The sequence below is a fragment of the Rhea pennata genome, chromosome 27 (genome assembly GCF_028389875.1).
Source record: "Rhea pennata isolate bPtePen1 chromosome 27, bPtePen1.pri, whole genome shotgun sequence".
NCBI lineage: Eukaryota > Metazoa > Chordata > Aves > Rheiformes > Rheidae > Rhea > Rhea pennata.
Window position 1 is genome coordinate 4,575,835 of NC_084689.1, and position 20,090 is coordinate 4,595,924.

General features: G+C 61.3%; 1 protein-coding gene across 1 annotated transcript; it reads right to left on the reverse strand.

Annotated features, from left to right (window-relative positions):
- Positions 1-275: 275 nt before the first annotated feature.
- On the reverse strand, positions 276-19,289 carry LOC134151764 (unconventional myosin-Vb-like). Its single transcript, XM_062596591.1, is given in 38 exon segments — positions 276-434; positions 539-619; positions 777-871; positions 874-950; positions 1,044-1,314; positions 1,802-1,952; positions 2,207-2,296; positions 2,635-2,786; positions 2,980-3,114; positions 3,549-3,642; positions 3,856-4,042; positions 4,177-4,277; positions 4,356-4,589; positions 4,745-4,858; positions 5,247-5,401; positions 5,651-5,744; positions 6,015-6,224; positions 6,902-7,141; positions 7,563-7,719; positions 7,965-8,176; positions 8,483-8,594; positions 8,665-8,751; positions 8,909-9,006; positions 9,249-9,398; positions 10,331-10,414; positions 10,899-11,021; positions 11,100-11,240; positions 11,604-11,685; positions 11,935-12,200; positions 12,419-12,531; positions 12,825-12,932; positions 13,213-13,294; positions 13,619-13,759; positions 14,251-14,407; positions 14,637-14,781; positions 14,919-15,081; positions 15,553-15,663; positions 19,263-19,289. Coding segments are annotated over 38 exon segments (5,199 nt in total).
- Between the last annotated feature and the right edge of the window lie 801 nt (positions 19,290-20,090).

Below are 20,090 nucleotides of genomic sequence, written 5' to 3' on the forward strand. Positions count from 1 at the left end.
CACCACCCAAAGGGCAGAGCATCCTCCAAAGACAGCTCCAGGCTCCAAGTTATCTGCAAAGACTTTTATTAACTTCAAAGGATTAAAAAAAATGGTTGAAGGCCTCAGCACAGGACCTCCACAGGCCCTGGCTGTGCCACAAACAACACACATGAGTTTCAATAAATAAATAGCTATCTCCTATTCTTAGTGGCCTTCTTATCCCAGAGGAGATTCAGACTCATCCTGATGCTCAGCTGGGCACTGCCACCACTGCGGGACCACCAGGTGTGGGCTCAGGCGCGGAGGAGGAAGGCCAAGTCAATGCTGTCAGGGATGCGAAGCTCATCCAGGTGCACAGAGGAGGCAGAGAAGGGCAGATGCACAGGGAAGAGGTGACACGTGTCCACCAGGAGCTGGCTAGGGCCCTCTGGGTTCTGCTCCTGCAGGCGTTTCTGCAGGGAGACAACCCTCCAACATCCCGCACCACCCTGGGGGCCAGGAGGGGTAACCCCTGCGGGGCAGGGCCCCACGGTGCTAGACCCAGCACCCTGCTCACCTCAACACTGCTGATGAAGCTGGGGCTCACACGCTCCTCCAGCCCGGCAGCAGGGGTATAAGCCCGCAGGATCTTCACAACCTGCAGGAGATACCGTCAGCAGGGACCAGCTGCCCCCCTAATCCCAGTGCCATGTCAGGTCTGCCAGAGCTCAGTGCACCCAGGGAGGCTGAGCAGGTCTGGGGTGAAGGAATGGGGATCTCAGGTGAGCGCATGGCCAACCCTAGCACCGTGGTACCTGCTGTGTCGACAGCACTGTGCACAGGCTGCAGATAGCTCCAGCATCCTCCTCTGTGGCCTTCTTTACCTGGAGCAGCTGGGCAGCCTGCACCAGGGCTCGAGCACCTCACGGGCCCCGCTCTGGTGCAGCCCCTCTGCCCGCAGCCACTGCTCCAGCTGGCTGATGTTGTACCTGCACGGGAGACCAGGCCGTAGGGAGGCAGGCACTGTGCCAGGTCCCTGGGCACAACCCAAACCAAGCCCCCGCCCAGCCACCCCGACCAACCTGAGCTGGATCCCACGGCTCCAGGAGCAAGCATCCTTCCTCAGCAGCAGGTAGTTGAGGGTGGTGCCGCTGATGAGGAAGAGGAGCTGGCGGAGGGCCTGGTGCACCACAGCAGCAGGCAGCCCTTGGCAATTCAGTGCCTCATGGAAGGAGCCCAGCTGCTGCAGCAGCTTGGGCAGCGTGTGGACAGGGGCTGCCGAGGGCCGGCGAAGGCCAGGGGGGCAAGCAGAGGACAAGCCCTGGATGGTCTCACTTTCCAGCATCGCAGCAACTAAAGGGCAAAGAAGGCTCAGTCTGGTCATGGTGGAGGGCCCAGCCTGGCCACAGCAGAGAGGAGATGCTGTGTCACCCCTTGAACATCCAGCAGCTCAGCCCTGGGTATGGGGGACCAGTGGCAGCAGAGGTGCCCCAGCCCTCAGGGGCACTTCCCTCCCCAGTGGGCCCCATGCTGGGAGGTGGCAGAGCTGGTCATGAGGGCATGCTCAGTCTCCCAAGATCTCCAGGGACTTGACCTCCCCACTTCGGCACTCCCTCCAAGTCCTACCTGGAGATGCCTGGGTGTTTGCCATGGAAGGACAGCCTCAGTCCAGGGCATCTTCCACAGTTCAGACCAGAGCCCTCCCTGCCCCTCTTGGTACAACCCTCATGGCTGCAAGAACAGTTTGGGCAGCCAAGGGCAGCTGTGCTGAGCCAGCTCCCACCCCTCACATGCCACAGGCTACCTTGTGCACCCCTCCCCCCCCCAGCCCCAGCCATACCAATCATGGGTTTCAGGCGCTTCTCAGCAGTGCGGATGAGCTGCTGGTAGAGCTGGATGGCCAGGGAATCCAGGCTCCGGCAGGCCTCCTGCTGGTCCACGTTGCGCAGCCGATGCATGTTCTGCCTCGCTGTGTTTGCCTGCCAGTAACTCTGCAGGGCAGGGGCTGGGTCAGGGGGGCAAAGCCCCAGGTGATGCCACTGGGTACCCACCCGACCCTCCAGGAGCCACAGGGCCTGAGCAAGGGGCAGGGTCAGCCCAGCATATTTCCATGCTGTGTAGGCCTAGAGGATGGAGCCCCAAAGCCCAGTGATACCTGGTACCAGGTTGGGATGGTCACCCCATCCCCGATCAGCTCCCATCCCTCCCATGGGGGTATCACAGCCCCTGGGGGGCTCAGTCCTACCTCATCCTTGCCATACTGGCGCAGGCAGTTCAGGAGTCGGCAAGCATTGGCAAGCCACAGTGCCACCACATCAAAGTCATCACTGTGCTTCTGCAGGAGGGGACAGCAAGGGGCAGGGCAGAGTCCCAGCCCCAACATGGGATCAGTGAGGCTCCAGCAGCAAGAGCAGCAGATTCCACTTCAGCTCCCTGACTCTCACTATCTGCAGCCTGATGGAGCACCAGTCCCCTAAATCCAGCAGGCCTCACACTCCCTGCCCCACATCAGGGCGCTTCAGGTTGCGGACCAGCACTGATGTGCAGTCAGACCTTCCAGCAGGAGCCCTGTAATGCCCAAGGGCACCCTCCCACTCTGGGAGAAGCTCAAACTGGGAACAGCCTGGCACACGCTAGGCCCAAGAGACAAATCCCCCTCGCTCTGCCCAGTACCTTCATGACTCTCTTGATGGCATTAATAGCAGCATCCAGGAGCGAGCGGGCCCGGGGCTCGTCACAGCAGTGGTCTGCATGCCGGAAGCACATGAAGAGGATGTAGGCTGGCAGGTCTGGGAGCACCCCCGGACTGCTCTGCAGTCTGTAGTCTGGAGGAGAGAACACTGTTGGCACCCAAGCAGCTACAGAAAACTGGTCCTAAGCTGCGCAGAATCCTGCCCCAGCAATGTGGAAAGGAGAAGCCCACACGCATCAGGCAACGAGCCCTGCCAGGGACTTGTAGGGACCAAGCTGAGGTGGGTAAACTGTGAAGTAAGGAATCTCCCTCCCTCCCTATCCTACCTGTAATGATGGTCTTGATGATGCGCCCTTCATCCTCCATTCTCCATGCCAGCATGGCCTGGGACGACCCAGCTGGGGATGACACCTTTGGGGACCCTGCTGGCTCCTGTCCTGGCCAAGTGACTTCTTTCCTTACTGGGGAAAGAAGCACAGGTCAAATCCTACTATGGGACTAGGAGTGAGCCCTGTCCCAGGGAGGGAAGCCAGGAGCTATCAACCACCACCAGCTCCCCCCTCCTCCTGGCATGGTTGCACATCTGCTCCATGGTGCTGGATCCTTCAGCCGTGGTGCAGAAAGGGAAGGTCCCCAGAGGTGATTGAGAGGGAAAAGATCCTATTTACCATGCCTTGGAGAGGATGCAAGCGCACTGGAGCCAGGGCCATGCCCAAAGAGGGCTGCCTGGGAGCTCCCAGTAAGAGGCATGATGTGACATGAGCCCAGCTAAAAGGCCATGTCCTTCCAGCTCCTGGCAGGTTTCCTGCTCCAAGTAGAGCTCCTCATCACCCTTCTTCGGGGGAGACCCTGTTCCCTGGCTCAAGCTGCAGCTCCCTCTCAAGCAGGCACTTGCCTGTGAGGTCCTGGATCTGCTTTGCATAGGCTCTCAGCTGCTTCTGGAGCTTCAGTGTGGTCCTCTCCTGCTTCTCCAGCTTCTGGGCCAGCTCCTGGGCAGGAACAAGCCTTATGAGGCTCAGGCAGCCTCCCCTCTGTCCAGACACCCTCACCAGCACCTGAGAGCCTCCTGCAGGGTAGGGTTGGTAGGACACAGCAGGGTCCCCTGCACTGCTCCACAAAGGGCTGCCTGGGGCTCATGTGAGGGCAGGAGGCAGAAGCTAGCCCTCAACCCTGTTCCTGGCACCATGATTTGCCCTCCTCACCCAGTTCTCCTCCTTCAGCCGCACAACACGGTGCTGCAGCCCCTCCTGCCCCTGGTGCCGCTGCAGGTCCTGGATTAGGGCTGCCTGCTGCTGGCTCAGCTGCTTGAGGGAACAGATGTCCAGGTGCAACACTTCCACCTCCTCCTCATGCTGCTGCTTCTCCTCCCGCAGCTGGCTTGCCAGCAGCCTGCAGGGCACAGGTACAAGGTATGCATGGCATCCCACTTGCATCCATGGAAGGACTCTCCTCACGTCACAAATGCCAGGCCCAAACCAGCCTCAGCTAGAGAGTCTCCTTGGGGGTGCACCACCAGCACTCACCTATTGGCAACCTGGATGGCATCATATGCATGCTTCAAGTCATCATCTACAGCTGCCTTCTCTGGGCTCCTGGCCAGCCCCAGCATCTCAGCTATGTTCTGCTGGGAGGAAGAGGAGGAGGTAAGATGAGCTGCTGTGAGCCAGGGCCAACCCCACCTGCAGCAAGGAACAGCGCTCACCCTACGTTTGAGAAAATCCAGGGGTTTCTTCTCCTCAGGTTCTGTAGGAGCCCTGGCCCTCCGCAGCTCCTCCCGGGTCCGGGCCAGCTCCTCATTGAGAGCATTGAGCTGCCCCAAGAGGAGGAGATAGGCCTTCTCAAAGGGGTTCTGGCCCACACTGCCATTCAGCATGGCCTCACCGCTGGGCTGGGGCTGCTGGCCCTCCGGCACTGGCTGCCAGCGTTCTTCCAGCCCCTGTACACGAAAGGAGACAGGTTGGCCCAAGAGCCCATGCCATGTGCTGGTGCACCAAGGGACATCCTTCCCCAATAGGGCCGGCAAGAGAAGGGACAGACCACTGCCCTCCCAGCCCCACCAGGCAGACTTGGGTCACTAGCGTCCCAACTTGCCTCAGCCTGCAGATCAGAGCCATCCCGTGAGGGGGCTGTGGACATTGAGGACAGGTAGCTGCTCTCGGAGCCCGGGAAGCTCTCAGATGAAGGGGACCGTCTGAAGGTGCTTTGCTGCATAAAGAGAAGCACAAGGCTGTTCCACCACATCTAACACCCCTGCTCAACACTGAACATGGCAGCTTCTCCCAAGAAGAGAGTCCCACCATGAAGAAGGAATAGCTGAAGGGAAGATTATTTTGGAAGACTCCAGGTTGTCTTGGCTGGGGGATCCCAGCACACAGGGTTTGGGCCCTAACCCTCTTTTCCCACATGTTCAGAGCTTGCCCCAGACTAGCTGGCTGCAAGGCAAGAACTAGCGCCTGCTGCCCGGCAAGGGCTCCAGTGGAGGCACTGGTCCAAGCTGGCTCAGCTGGTTTCCTAGCAAGGCTGGTGTTCAAGGACTGCTATATTGCCACTCAGCTACGCTATTCCTCTACCCTGAGCCCCTCCACGTCCATACCAGCCTCACCTTGTGGAAGGCCACCTCATCCCGCAGGTTCTCGTAGCCCTGCTCCAGGCGGGTGTACTCCTTCACCAGGCTCTGGTAGCGAGCCCGCTCCTCCTCGAGCTCCTGCAGCAGCCCCCGGCTCTCCCTCGCTGCGCGCTGGTGCTGCTCTGCGGGACAGACAGACACACGAAGTAGGTTTGCTCTGCCCCGGTGACAACCCTCAGGCAGAAGGAAGGATGGAAGCTGTATGGCACTGGTCAGAGCTGGGACCCCTCTGAAGATGGGAGGGGCAGCCAGGGACCCCTCCTGCAAGAGGGCTTGCAGGGGCCTGGACTGAGCCTGAAGGGCCAGCCTGTGCCTGGTTCCCCAGGCTATTCCTCAGGGATAGCACAAGCCAGGCAGAGGAGACCTTTTACCTTCCAGATCCTGCGACTGCTCCAACGTCCGCTGGATCAGAGCATCTCTCTCTTCTCCCAGGTGCAGCTTCACAGCCTCCACCTCTGCCAGGCGCTACGTGAAAAACCAAGGGGCAGGTGCAGCCAGAGCCTTGCGCAGGGCCAACCCTGGCTGCCTGCCCTTGCCTGGGGGTCTCCTTCCCAACCCGGTCCCCCTCCAGGGGCTATCTTGGACCACCTCAAATTAGCAGATCCCGGAGAGCCTCTAAGCACCCAGGGCTGGGTTAAGCCAGGGTTAGGAGCAAGAGCACCTCTGGCCAAGCTTGTCCAGCCAGGGCTGTCCCAAGGGACAGGGGCGCCCAGGACACTCTCCCCTGCATCCAACCTGTCTCAGCTCCTCCACCTCCTGGCTCAGCCTGCTCTCAGCATTGCGCCGCTCCAGCTCAGCCAGCTGCTCCTGCAGGCGCCGGACACGGGTGTCGCACAGCGCATCCTCCCGCAGCCGCTGCATCTCGGCCCGCAGCTGCTGCACCTCTTCGGCGTGGGCAGCGTTCAGCACAGAGATCTGCTCCGACAGGCGCTGCTTCTCCTGGGCCTGGGCCAGAACACATCAGACAGGGCCCAAGTGGGGCACTGTGTCAGAAGGAGCCCACAAGTATCCAGGCTGATCTTCTGCAGTCAGTCCAAGTACCTCATTTCCCACTTATTTGAGCTGTTTGGACCCCAAGCCTGTGTCATCACCCAAAGCAGAACTCCACAGGCTTTTCCAGGCCTGCTTCCTCCAACACCCAGGGATGGGATTACATCCCTACAGGGCCAACCCCCAGAGACAGCACACCGAGAGCCGCCGCTGAGATGCTGACACAGATGGAGACGGCAGACGCTACCGGCGGGGAGCTCGGCAGGAGAACGCAGCGTGCCAGGACAGAGCTGTTCCCGGCAACGCGACGCCTTGCTGCGAGGCTGCGTCTAACTGAGCACCCAGAAGGGAGCCCAGCCTGGGGAAGGACAGAACCACCCATCCTCAGGTCCATAGGGATGCACCAAGAAAACCCCAGGAATGAGAACTGGATATGCAACTTCTGCCTGGCGACATGCACCCGCAGAGCCAGCTCCCACCCCACAGCCAAGAGGGGACCAGAGACGCAGGATGCTGTGATTTCGGCTTCCACCAAAGAGGAGTCTGTGCAAGCAGCTGCTGCCCTGCCCTAGGAAGGTGGGATCCAGAGGAAAAGCAGAGGTTGAGGATAGTAAAGGCCTGGGAGCACCCACCTGCTCGTCCAGCCTGCACTGCAGCTGCATCACCTTGATCTCCATGCCCTTGTGCAGCTGCTTGTAGTGCTCGACGGAGCGGGCCTCAGCACGCAGGCGCCGCAGCTCCCTGCGCGCCCGGGCCCGGCGGTAGCAACACTGCAGGTAGATGATGGCCCTGCGCAGGCGAGCGTAACGGGCACGGGCCAGCCAGCCACGCACGGCGGCCTGGATCACCACGGCCTTCTGGTGCCGCACCATCTGTGCAGGGAGAGCAACGATGCAGTAGCACCACCAGCAAAGGGAGGACCAGGGGGAAAGCCAGTGCTCTGCAACTGGGGACCGCTCAGGGTCAGTCTGCACTGTCACCAGGAGGTGATGGGGTGCCTGCCCCCAGCAAATGTTGCCCCGTGCTTCCAGTAGGCAATGCTCAGCCTGCCAAGCGACCACAGCTTATCACAGAGGACAGCAAGGTGACAGCATGGCAGAGGTGGACCAGAGTGACTGCAAGGAGCTCCCATCCTGCCCCCAGCATGGCAGGGTGCAAGGCCCAACACACTGGTCCTGCCTCGCACCAGGGAGGAAGCGCAGCAGGGCCATACCACGTCCACCTCCAGGGCTACAGCTCAGCCCCAATCCAGGCAAGACACCCTGCTCCTACAAGGTGCCATAAGGCTCCTACCTGTTGGTAAAGGCGTCGAGCAAACATGCCCCGGGCAAAAGCCTGAACAGTGAGGACAGCCCTGTGCACGCGGAGGTAGGAACGCCTGGCCAAAGCCATCCTCACGCTCTTCTGCAGCACCACGGCAGCCCTGGTCTTTCGCAGCACCTCAGCGACTCTGCAAGGAGGGCAGAGAACCGGGTATAAGGTGCCAGAGCTGGCAGGGAGGGCAGAAACCCCCAGCCCGTGTTGCAGGGACAACCCGCTCGCGGGTTGAGACCAGCCCTCTCAGGCCAGGCTCCAGCAGGGCTGAGCCCCAGCTGCCAGCTCACCCCAGAGCTGAAGCTCTTTCTCAGCTCGTGGCAGGAGGCCTCGGCCGTTCCCTCTGCAGAAGGAGCGCTCCAAGCCAGGGCCCCAGCTCACCTCCGGGCCACCATGCCCCTGGCGTAGCGCTGCAGGCAGACGGCGGCCGCGCGCGCGCGCCGGAAGCGCCTCCGCGCCAGCCAGCCTCGCAGGTGCCTCTGCAGCAGGACGCAGGCCTCCCTCAGCCTCCGGTACCGCAGCTCCTCCAGGTAGGCCACCTGGCCAGCCCGAAAAAACACCTTGCTCTTCCCACACTGGTACTTCCTGGGGTCCTGCACACAAGGGAGGGGTTGGGCCCACGGACGAGGCACATCCTGGCCAGGCTCCCCTGCTCCACATCACCAACAGCACTGCTCACTGTCCTGGGACTTGGCTCCCCCTTGTTCAGCCTCCCCTGGTCTGGACCATTCAGGTTTCTCCCTTTCTGCCAGCACACCCATTCCTGGCTGTGCTGGACCAGCCCCTGTACCCCACCAAGGCACCCAGGCATGCCAGTGGTAAGTAAGATGGGGAGAAGCACCTACAAGGGATGCTCAGATACCACAGCCTCCATATCAAGGGAGGAGTAGGGATCTTACTTGGAGCAGTCTCTCCAGGACAAGGTTGCAGATCTGCTTCCCATCAGTGCCCATCTGCTCGTCCCTGCTCACCAGAGCCCGGTACCTGTCAAAGAACTCCTGGTACGTCCACCTGTGGGAGACAGTTGGGGAGTCAGTGGGTGCCACAGCTGGCAAGAGTCCCGGGGTGCTGCTGAGGGTACCTGGAGGGGTAGCCCGAGGCGCTGATCCGGATGGTCTCCAGGACACCACAGGCTCGTAGTTGCTCCACTGCTCTCCTGGAGTCAAACCTAAGGCAAAGAGGGCCTAACTGGGACAGGTTCCCAGCCAGACCCCAGGCCAGCATGCAGGGCCTTCCTGGGCTAGGGCAGGCAGGACACAGCTTAGGGGGTGACAGTGCCTCACACCGTGTCCCCAACCCTCCAGTCTCCCCAGCCAAGCACTCACACGAAGGGCTGCTTGCTGTCATTGGGTTTGATGCAGCGGATGTAGTGTGGTGTGGTGCTGCCCAGCATCTCCATGAGCTTGTGCAAGGAGGCTTTGAACTGTGGAGGACAACACAAGCACAGTTAGGGCCAGCAGGCATATCCTGGGGCTCCTGCTCCCCTGGGGTCAGCTACATGGAGAGGGCTGAGCCAGCCTTACCCCAGCAGCCCCAAGCCAGGGCAAAGGGCCCAGGGCTGGGCAAAGCCCACCACAGCTCCCTTCACAGCTACGCTATCCCTGGGCACCTGTGTCCCGCGCGCCCTCCCTGCCTTGGGAGCAGCACAGTTCCCCAGCTCAGTACCTGGCTGGCGATGGACTTCTTGTTCTTGTTGTTCCCAGGCAGTGATTTCCGGCCAGGGCGACTGGTCAGTCTGTGCCCGCCAGACCTACGGGACTGCAGGGATACCGTGCCATCCCCTTCCTCCAGGAAGAGCTCAGCAAGCACGGTGGACTGGGGCAGAGCAGAGCAGCTATCAGAGTCAGGCAGACCTGGCACAAGCATCTCCCCTCCAGGGCCACCCAGTAGCCACCACCAGGAGACACAGCCCCAAAAGCCCACAGGCTCCACAGAGGCCAGCTTGGTGCAGCCCTCCACCCTGCTCCAGGGCACTCCTCCGGGGGGGGGGGGGGGGGGCAGTGCCTGCCAGATGTCAGAGCCAGCTGTGCTTATGTCTACTGCTTCCCCCCAGGCAAAACCCAGTGCAAGCCCCAGGCACCCCTCCTAGGTGTGGTTGAGAGCCCTCCAAGCCTCTCCTTACCTTCTGCCAGCGTCACATCGGGTAGAGGGGAAAGAACAACAGCGTTACTAATCTGCGAGCAGCAAGACACTCCAGCCCTCCGCAGCAAGGGCAAGGCCGAGGTATCCAGCATTCCCACGCCTCGGGCATGGTGGAGCGGGATGCACTTGGACCACAGAGCCACGCTGTCCATGGGCTGGAGCCTTAGGAGGCTGAGCCCACCCAGGCCCTCATCTGCCCTGGGGGTCTGGCACGTCTTGCACAGGCAGCACCAGCAGGGCATCGGTGTGGGCCTGGCACCATCTGCCGGGAAGCATCTTCATTGCACCAGCCCTGCACCCACCCACGCCAGAGGCCAGCATCTGCCTCCTGCGTCCAGGAGCAGTCTGCTAGTACAGGGTTGAATACCCTTCTTCCTGGCCATGAGCACAGGATGCCCATCCATCTACTGGCACCCAACCAGGAAAGAAGCTGAGCAGAGCTTTTGGCATTAAACCTACACCCTCTCAGGCAAGGATTTACCCTACAGGGTTCATTCTCAACACTGTCCAGCACTTCCAATCTGCAAATCCCTTTGCAACAAGTCACCCAGATCTTGCCCTGCACGGTCCCTGCTCTGTGCACAGCTGTGCAGTTTAGCTCTCACCTTGCTGGCTCGCAGCAGCCCAACCAGCTCCTCCGGAACAGTGTCCCTGTTCTTCTCCACAAACCCACTGCAGTGATATTCCACCTGGCAGGAGACAAAGCCAGCACCAGCATCAGCCTGGGGAGCTTCCTAGCCCTGTTTAGAGCAGGGCTCTGCTGAGCCAGTTCAGGGCTTCAGGAGGTCTTGACATGAGTCAGAGCTGGTCTTGGCCACATCTGTACTCTCTGCACTGCTGGGAAGCTGCTGTTCAGAAGCTGGTGATGGGAACCACCACTAGGCTCAGGTCGTGCTGAGGCACCAAAGAGCCAGAAAATTTCCATATTTAGAGCCCTCACAGAGAGCTGGAAGCCAGAGATCTGCTTCAGCACAACCAGCAGGATCTGCTTCCCCAGCCTGGGAGGGTGTCTGGACATGGGTGGCCAACCCAGCTGTTTGGGATGAGAAGAGACTACAGACTGGCAGAGCTACTGCCTCCAGCTCTTTCACAGTGCAGGCTCCATGCCCGCTGGCACAGACCCGCGGCAGAGCCCTCCCAGCCCAAGGTCGTACCCATCGCAGCTCTCCCTACCTTGCCAGCAAAGTGGCAGACAACAAAGGCATCTGTGGGCCTCTTGGGCTTCTGGAAGTGGGAGCTGCCAAGATGAGTCTGATAAAGCTTCTGGGCCCAGCTCCCATCACTGCCTTGAGGCATCTGAAAGGCAAGTGTGTCAGAGGGGCAGCTGGGGGTTCTGGATGGCACAGCTTCCTGCTGCCAGCACCCCTCGCTTACCTTGCACTCCTCATTCAGCAGGTCCAGAATGCCAAGCCGGCCCTCAATGAGCTCAATGCACAGCTGGTTATCACAGAAGTCAACAAAGACCCAAGGGATCTCCTCTGTCACATATTCCTCCTGCTCTAGCTTGAAGACATGCTGGGGGGGCGGGGGGGAGGGGAAGGAAGAGCAGAAGACTACTGAGCTGGGAAGGGATGGAGGTAACCAGCCTTCAACACAGGCTGCAGGCAATAGGTTGGTTTCCTTAAGGCAGCTGAGCAGCCCTTCTCCTGGGGAAGGGGAGAGAAGGCAGGCGCACTTTTAGCCATGCACTGCATGGAAAAAGGAAAGGGCTTCTCAGCATGGTCCATGCTAAACTCCAGCAGCCTCCCAGAGCCCTACATCTACAGTGTGGGGAACTCAAGGATCAGCTGCATTCCCAAGGCAGAGAGCCAAAGGCAACAGTGTGGCTGGGATGTGCTAGGGCACTGTGGGGAGGAGGCACATCTTCATGATACCTACCAGGTTGAAGAGCTGCTGCAGCTTCTCATTGGCATAGTTGATGCAGAACTGCTCAAAGCTGTTGAGCTCAAACATCTCAAACCTGAGGATAGCAGAGGACTTAACTGAGGTGGCTGTAGGGCACAGCCACCCCACCCAGCCTACAGCTCTGAAAGGATGCGCAAAGCCACCTGAAGACTGCTGCAGCCACCCAGCTGACACCACTGCATGCCTAGCCCCAGGTGGAGCAGTCACCACCCAAGGACAGGCTGCTGTGGCCAGTTCAGGAGACCCATGCTCTTCCATGCAGCCCAGCCTGGAAGAGCACTGGCTGGAGCATGGCTCCTCTTACCCATAGATGTCCAGGATGCCAATGGAGGTATGGTGCCCCTCTGGTGACCGCAGGGCACGGTTGACCCTACTCGCCATCCACTTGAAGACCTGCCCATACATATGCTTAGCCAGGGCATCCCGGAAGTCAAGTGCCTGCTGCCTGGACAGGGGCTTCATGTAGGTCTCCCCAGTAGTGATCAGTTTGCGGTAGCAGAGCCAGCGCGACACCTGCAATTCCTCAATACCCAGCAGCGTGCAGAACAGGCCCAGGGCTTTGTCTTTGGGCTGCAGACAGACAGCATCCAGTCACTCCAGGTGCTAGGGTGGCCCAGCACTGCAAGGGTGGCCTTTGCTGAAGGCTGCTTGCACCCCACAGCCCATAGTCAAGGTGCAACTCCTGCAGCCAGAGCAGCTCAAGGAATCCGGGTCTAGGGTCATGCCACATGCATGCAGCTGGGTACCCCGCCAGGGCTCAGGGACACCAGCAGCAGGCTGCCACCCACCTCAACAAAGCAGCCATCTCCACAACGGTCTCTGCCCCTGATTGCAATGTTGCCCAGGTGCAGGATGGCAGCCAGGACACTGAAGAGCTCCAGCTGCTCAGCCTCCAGGACCCCTGCCAGGCACAGACACAGCATGATGAACCCCACGAGGCCTGGAGCTGTGCACGAAACCCTCAGGGCTCTCCCTGCTCGAGGGTCTAACCCCTCTACATTGCACAGACCAGATGGGATGGGAACATCTGCAGGAACAGGGCAAGGTTTCCCTAGTCTGCCTGATGGACAGCCAGGCTCCCCTGCACCAGGGCACTGCAATAGCACTGGGGTGAAAGCAGTGGGTGAACAGCCACACGGACTAGCCCACCCCACACGGGGCTCCCCCACCCTGGTGCCCAGGGAAGGACAGTACCCAGGAGCGAGAAGGCATGTCGCGTGCTGTCCAGGTCAGCAGCATCATCAGTGCCCTCCACATAGGTGCACTGGCCCTGGCAGGTGTAGTGGAAGGACTCTGCCCCACCTGCAGATGAGATACCAGCTGGCATCAGCTCAGGAACCAGCACAACCAGCCTCCTAGACACTGCTGGGCTGGCCTAGCCCAGCCCTTACCCTGCCCCAAGCTCCAGGGAGCCCATGCATGGCAGCTGAGCTGGTCCAGGCCCCCCATCCAGCACCCAGCTGGCAGCACAAGTAGCTCTGCACCTGGCCACCCAGTCACATGGGGCAGGGAAAGGGGAGACCACCAAGCACTGTCTGTCCTTGGCAGGGAGCTGTGCAGTGGGGGTCATGGTGGCACTCACGGAGACCCAGGCCTTGGAGCTCAGGCAGGGCTGCTGAGGCACAGAGCTGGTAGAAAATGTGATAGTTCCTCTCTGCTTTTGCCTACAGAAAAAAAAAAAATGGGAAGGAAAAAAGCTTTGAGGGCCTGGTCACCTTGGGGCATCCCACTCCCCCAGCAAGGGCAGGGACCCTGGGGCTGTGCCCACCCATGGTGGTCCAGGTGCCCTGGATTTGGTGATTGAGGGACACCTTCCCCTTTCCAGGCTCAACCCAACAGCACTGAGGTTGCTCCCTGGGAGGATGCCCAGGAAGGCAGGACTCAGCCCAGCTCACCTACAGGAGCACCAGGACACAGGGGCCTCCGCAGGTCTCCAGGCTCCTGAGACTCCCATACAGCCCTATCCCCATCCCACCCCAGAAACCCACCTGGAAGGTGACCCGGGACTTCTCCAGCAGGTAGGTTTTGATGGTGGCCCCTGTGACATATGCCTGGCGGAAGCCGATTTCTATGTACTTCCCAAAGCGGCTGCTGTTGTCGTTCCTGGTCGTCTTCGCATTCCCAAAAGCCTGGTGGGGAGGGAAGCCAGGCAGGTTCAGCCAACCCTGCATCCACAAGTGCTGTGTAGAGAAGTTCAACCCCCCACCCCACCACCGCCCATTTTACGAGCACTACATCACCCACCAATCTTGCAGCAAAACCATCAAGACCCATGTCTTCTGCCTCTCCCTCCTTCACTAACTACCCCAGCAAGCAGCACCACTAGCCTGGATAAGGCCATGCCCAGCTACGCTTGGAATATCCAGGGACATGGACCCTTTTCTCAGTGTGGCTGCAAGCTCCTCCAGCCCACAGCTGGAGCTGCTGTGGTTTGGACAAGGACACCCACGCAGCTTGGGGGAGTGCAGGGCTGAGGTCTGAGCATGAGGGCCCAGCCAGGGCTATGAGGAGCTCAGTGATGCAGGGGCAGCCCGCAGGAGCACCAAACTGCCTCTCTGTGCCCCAGCTGTCCCCACACAGATCTGGCTTTGGGCACAGCTTGAGGAGAAAAGGGACCTACCTCCATGACAGGACTGGAGGCCAGCACCTTGTCCTCCATGCTGGAGTCACCCAGGCTGCCCCCGATGGTGGTGAAGTATCGCATGGCATACTTGGCCGACGCTGTCTTCCCTGCGCCTGACTCACCACTTATGATGAGGGACTGGTTCTTACCATACCTGCAGGAGGAATACGTGAGGCTGGGACAGTCCAAGAGGAAAGGGGAGGGACCATGGTCTGGAGCACACTTCAGTCTCCTCCCATTTTCAGCCTCGGAGGATGCTCCCAAGTTGGGTTTATCATCAAGTGGTGGCTGCTGTCCCTCTCCCTCCACCTGCCCTATGCTAGCAGAGACAGTGGGGTCTGGGAGAGCAGGTAGTGGCCATGTGGCACAGGGGCAGCTCTCACCGTGACATCTGCTTGTATGCTTCCTCTGCCAAGGCAAAGATGTGGGGGTCCATGTCACCCACTTCCCGACCACTGTAGGCATAAATCACCTCTTCCTCATAAATGGGCAGCTGCTTGTATGGGTTGATGGCAACAAGGATAATACCTGGAGGAAGAGGAACATGCAGACTCAATGCCACACTGGGGCAGGATGGGTGCCTGCACCCCACTGAGCACCTCAAGCAGCACACCACGCCTGTCCCACAGGGGTGGGAGCCAGGCTCAGCAGCATGCAGGACTCACCGCAGTAGGTGTAGATGGCATTGGCCTCCAGGAAGCGCACCCGGAGCGAGTGCAGCACAGCCGGCTCGTGCAGATAGCTGAGGGCCACCAGGTTGTCCTTGCCAGAGAGGCAGTCAGGGTTGCAGAGAGGTGGCAGCTGGGACCCAATGGGGTAGGCCATCTCCTGCAGGGATGCATGGAGGGGGATAAGCACTGAGCCAGGCCAACAGCCTGAGGAGGGCAGGACTGGCCACATGGGAAGGTTTTGCCAGCCATGGCTGGACTGTTGGTCACTGGGAGTTGCAAGCCCAGCTGGCCCAACAAGCTGAGCTGGAGGCAGTTTGGGAGCCAGGCAGGACCCAACAAACCTGGCTCCTGCTTGGAGCAACAGTGCAGACAGATGCAGGACTGGTCACAGAGGCTGCAGAGCGCTGAGTATCTGCACTGAGCAGCCTCAGCTGCTGGAGCAGACTTGTCAGAGATGTCTAGTGGCTGCTGGGCACATCCAGGCAGCATTCAAAGACTGCTGACCTTTCTGCTCCCTGCTTTAGGAGTCCAGGTTTGTTTGGGGCCATAAAGGTGAGTCCCACCTGCAGGCACAGGATACTTGGCTAGCACAGGAGGGACCCACTGGGGCACGCAGCTCCAACCTTACCAAGCCATCTTCCAGGCAAAGATGGAGAACATCATCTCCTTCCTTGTAGTCCCTGGTCACTTCTGCCACCCTCCAGACTTCAGTGCAGTCAGGGATCCACACTCGGGCACCCTGCAGGGACATGGGAGGGAGAAGACCCCTGCAGAGACCCATGGCAAAGAGGCTGAGTCAAGTATGAAGCCACCAGGGTCCAAATCCAGCACTGCAGCCCTCTCTGCAGAGCCACAGCGAGGCTCTGGCCCAGGACAGGCTACCTGGTGCACAGCATCACTCAAGCAGGAGCCGTGGGAGCAGATGCCCAAGTGCTCCACAGCATTTGCAGCCCAGCCTCGCGGTCCAGCAGCACTGCAGGTTCCACAGCCCCTTTTCCCCCCACCATCAGGCAGACCCTGTGGATTTTCCCTGTCACTGGAAAGCCTCTACAAGAAACAGCTCAAAAACAGCTAGAAGCACCCCCACGGACAGAGCCACCACCGTTGTCTCCTTGGAGCCAAGGGGCATGCTCAGAAGTTGCTCCAGCACTGACCCTGGCTCAGCTCCAAGACCAGCTCAAGCAGCAAATTGGGCAGCTACTCCAGTCCCTGTGGGCAAGCAGCAACGCCTGGTGGGTTAAAGCCCCTCCTCCAGCAAGTGCAGGATTAAGAGGGACTATAAAAAGGTGTCTTCCCTCCCACATTCCACATGCTTCAAATAGCAGCAGCACCAGTCCAGCACCACCATCTGCCACAGGCACAGCCGCTTCCCCGCGCCGCAAGCGCTGTAGCGCAGCGCCAGTCATTTCCTCCACCTCCCCCCACAACTGAGCCCGGGGCATCCTCTGCATCAGCTTAAAAGCACTTTCCTGCCTGCTCCGGAGCCATCGCGTTGCTTGCAGGGCTCTGTTTTTTTCCCCCCAAGACCAGAGATCCCAGCCTTAGGGTCAGAGCAGCTTCCTTGGGGTCTCTGCTCTTCCAGCAAGTGCTCGAGCTGCAGCAGGGTGCTGCAGAGTGGGAGATGGGTCCAGCCTAAGGTGGCAAGGACGGTCTGCAGTTGCATGGCACCAAGCCTGGTCACCCTCAGAGCATCTTGCTCAACTCCCAGCTCATCCCTACCAGGGTCAGAGAGTGGCTCACACCAGGTCCCACAATATTAGCTTTATTGTGGAATAACAGGCTCTGCGAGTAGCCAGCAGTGAAGCCGTGAGACACTGCTCCTTCCCTAGCTTCTTCCCAGGAGCTATAGCTAGCTTGCAAGCAGATACACATGCAGCAAGGTCCTCAGACAGCTACTACACTGATCCAGATCATCACCTCCAGCTCAGGAGACTCAACTGCAGTCCAGAGCATGGGGACAACATAAATCACCTCATACACTTCCCTGATGCTTGCAGCTTCCCATGGCCGGACATGGTGGCCAGCCTTGTGCAAGGCATCTATCGGCATCTCCTGCCTCTGGTGCCCAGCTGCCACCTGAAGTCTCCCTTCCACCATCCCAGGGCTGCCTCCAGGAACGCTAGATGCTAACGAAGGCAGAAAGCAAAACACAGACCCTAACTCTGGTCTGGACCCTAACTCTGGTCTGGACCCTTAGACTCAGGCAGTAATATGCGAGAAAAGTCTTTCCGAAATCGCCTCCGAAGTCACCCCGCAGGGCTGGAGGTGTTCAGCACCGGTGCAACAGCCAGCACAACACCACCAGGCCACTTTTGCAAGGTGCAAAACCCAAGCAAGGAAAAAAAAAAATCATGCTGCAGGTGCCCCCCTGGACTGGCAAAAGCGGGGGAAAAGACGCAGCACCGAGCTGGCGCAGGGTGATGGGTGCTCCGGGAAGGCGGCGCGCCGTCCGGCCCCGCTGCTGGCACCCGCGTCCCCTTGCTCTGTACATCAAGTCATCAGACGCCCGTCTCGGCAACCCTGCCAGACGCCTGCGGGCGGAGACGAGGCCGTATTGCGAGTTTAGGAGGGGAGGTTTTCTCCTTTTCTAATGGAGGCAGCTTTGCTTCCAGGCCGCAGCAGGGAGCCTCTATCCGTTTCCATCAGCTATAGCTCCGGGAGCTATTTCAGAGCAGCGAAGGGGCTCTGACACACCATGCTCCCGCCCCGGCGGGCCGCCGCTGGCCTCCTGCTGGAAGCGGGGGCTAGGAAAACATTCTCATTCTGCTGATTTTGCAAATCCAGGAAGCCTGGCTTACAGCAAAGGTTTCCAGGGCTGCAGCGTGCGAGGCACATGTGTTAACGCACCGTTAAAGTTGATAAAAACACGTCTCGAATAGCCTGCAAGTGTAGCAGGGGAAGGAAGGGGGCCGCGCTTGGGGTTTACAGCCAAGAAGTCATTCGGGGCAGTTTTTTTAAGAAGGGGAAGGAACGAGATCAGGTTGCAGGACTGCTAAACTCTGGCCCAGCAAAGAAGGCAGCGGCAGGAAGCCGTTACCGTTTGAGTCCTAGCCACTGGGGGGAGCGAAAATTGCACGATCTAAAGCTTCCCAGCAATGCACTAAACAGGCTTCAGCCTGAAAGCAGGGCTGGAAGCACGAGCATCCCCGCCGGCCAGGCCGGCTCGCACCTCCTGCGCGGCGAGCGGCTCACCCTCCGCCCCGGGCTCAGGCTGCCGGCTCTTTTCCGAGGATGGCTGGAGCTGGCGCACGGCAAGGAAACCTCCAGCTCGGATGCATAACCTGGAAAAACTCGAGGCAGCCGAGCCCGTGCCGGCTGCGCGGCCTCAGTGCCGAGGTTGCCGGTGCAGCACGCGAGAACGCGCCTTGGCCACGGTGGCTTCTCCTTGCCCACGCAGCCTGCGCCCACGCGGACACAGCAGCGCTCCCTTCTCCAGGGGAAGGGGTTTCTCCAGCTTCGCTCACAGCCGAGCCGCTTCCAGCCGAAGGGCAGGTTTGCTGGGTGCAGCCATCGGCACCCTGACGCTAGCCACGGTTTGGGCCAAGGCAACCCCCGCGCCAGGGAGGCGCCTCCACCGGAGCCGGCCTCGCTGCACCCGGGCCAGCGCCTCGCTCATGCCGGGGGCGCTGCACCGTCCCCCCGAGCTCTGCAGACCTGTGGGGGTGGCAGCCACCAGGCACGCACATGCCCAGCCGAGACCAACCCTCTCCCGCGCCGCGGGCAGGGAGCGGCCAGGCGGCCCGTCCCACCACAGGGGCTCTCGGCAAGAGCTTCGAGGGCCGCTCAGCGAGGGGAGCCGCAGCCAGGGTGCCCGGAGACGTGCGACAGGCTGCTGGGGCTTCGGGGACACCCTTCTCCTCCAAGGGGGAGATGCAGCCTCACGGGGTGGGGCCGGGGGCCGCGCACCAGCAGGTCCCACAGCCCCGCAAAAGGGTCCTCGAGGTGAGGGCCAGCGCGAGGGCATCACTCCCGCAGCGGTTCACCGGGCCGATGTGCACGGGGGGAAATGCGCAGCGCCGAGCACCGCGGCAGCGCCGAGCACCGCGGCAGCGCCGAGCACCGCGGCAGCGCCGAGCACCGCGGCAGCGCCGAGCACCGCGGCAGCGCCGAGCACCGCGGCAGCGCCGAGCACCGCGGCAGCGCCGAGCACCGCGGCAGCGCCGAGCACCGCGGCAGCGCCGAGCACCGCGGCAGCGCCGAGCACCGCGGCAGCGCCGAGCACCGCGGCAGCGCCGAGCACCGCGGCAGCGCCGAGCACCGCGGCAGCGCCGAGCACCGCGGCAGCGCCGAGCACCGCGGCAGCGCCGAGCACCGCGGCAGCGCCGAGCACCGCCTCACCTGCGCGTACAGCTCCCCCGCGGCCATGGCCGGACTCCCAGCGCCGCCAGAACCTCACCCCCTCCCTGCCCCCCCCGGGGCACCTTTATAGCCCGCCGGCGCGGCCGCTAATTACCGCTAATTGCCGCTAATTGGGAGCGGAGAGGGGGAGGAGGGCAGGACGCATAGGTCCCCACCCCGCTCGGCCGCCGGTTCCGTCCCCTGCCCCGGCCGCGGAGACCCCGGGGTGGGGTGGGGGTGGGGGGCTGAGCCGAGCCTGGCTGGGACCCCGCTCCCCCGGCCGGGGCACCCTGAGCCCCCCCCCTTGTCTAGAACACCCCGAGACTGGCCCCCCGAGGCCCCCCCCCGGCCGGGGCACCCTCAGCCCCCCTCCCCTCAAGGCATCCTGAGCTTCCCCATCTGGAGCGCCCCAAACTCAGGACATCCTGACACCCCTCCTATCTGGGACACCCCAGGACTGGCCCCCACCCCCGGCACCCTGAGCCCCCATCCCGTGCACCCCCAGGCTCCCTGCTCAGGGCACCCCAGCTCCCCCCTACCCAAACCAAGTCCCCAAAGCCAAACCGCCTGCACCCCAAGTGCCCATTGCACCCCCTCGACCCCCATCTAAGCCCCCTGCGCCCGGGACACCCCGAGCACCCACGTCCGGCACTGCTGCCCTCCTCCCCAGGCAGCACCCGCCACCCCACTGCCGTTTTCCCTCATTTTTTTTCCCCCAAGTGCTCCTGTTTTCACCCTGTTTCACCCTCGACCCTCACCCACGGGTGCCCCACCACCGCCGTCTAGGGGGCTGCGGGGTGGGGGTCCCGCTGTCCGGGGGGGGGTCCC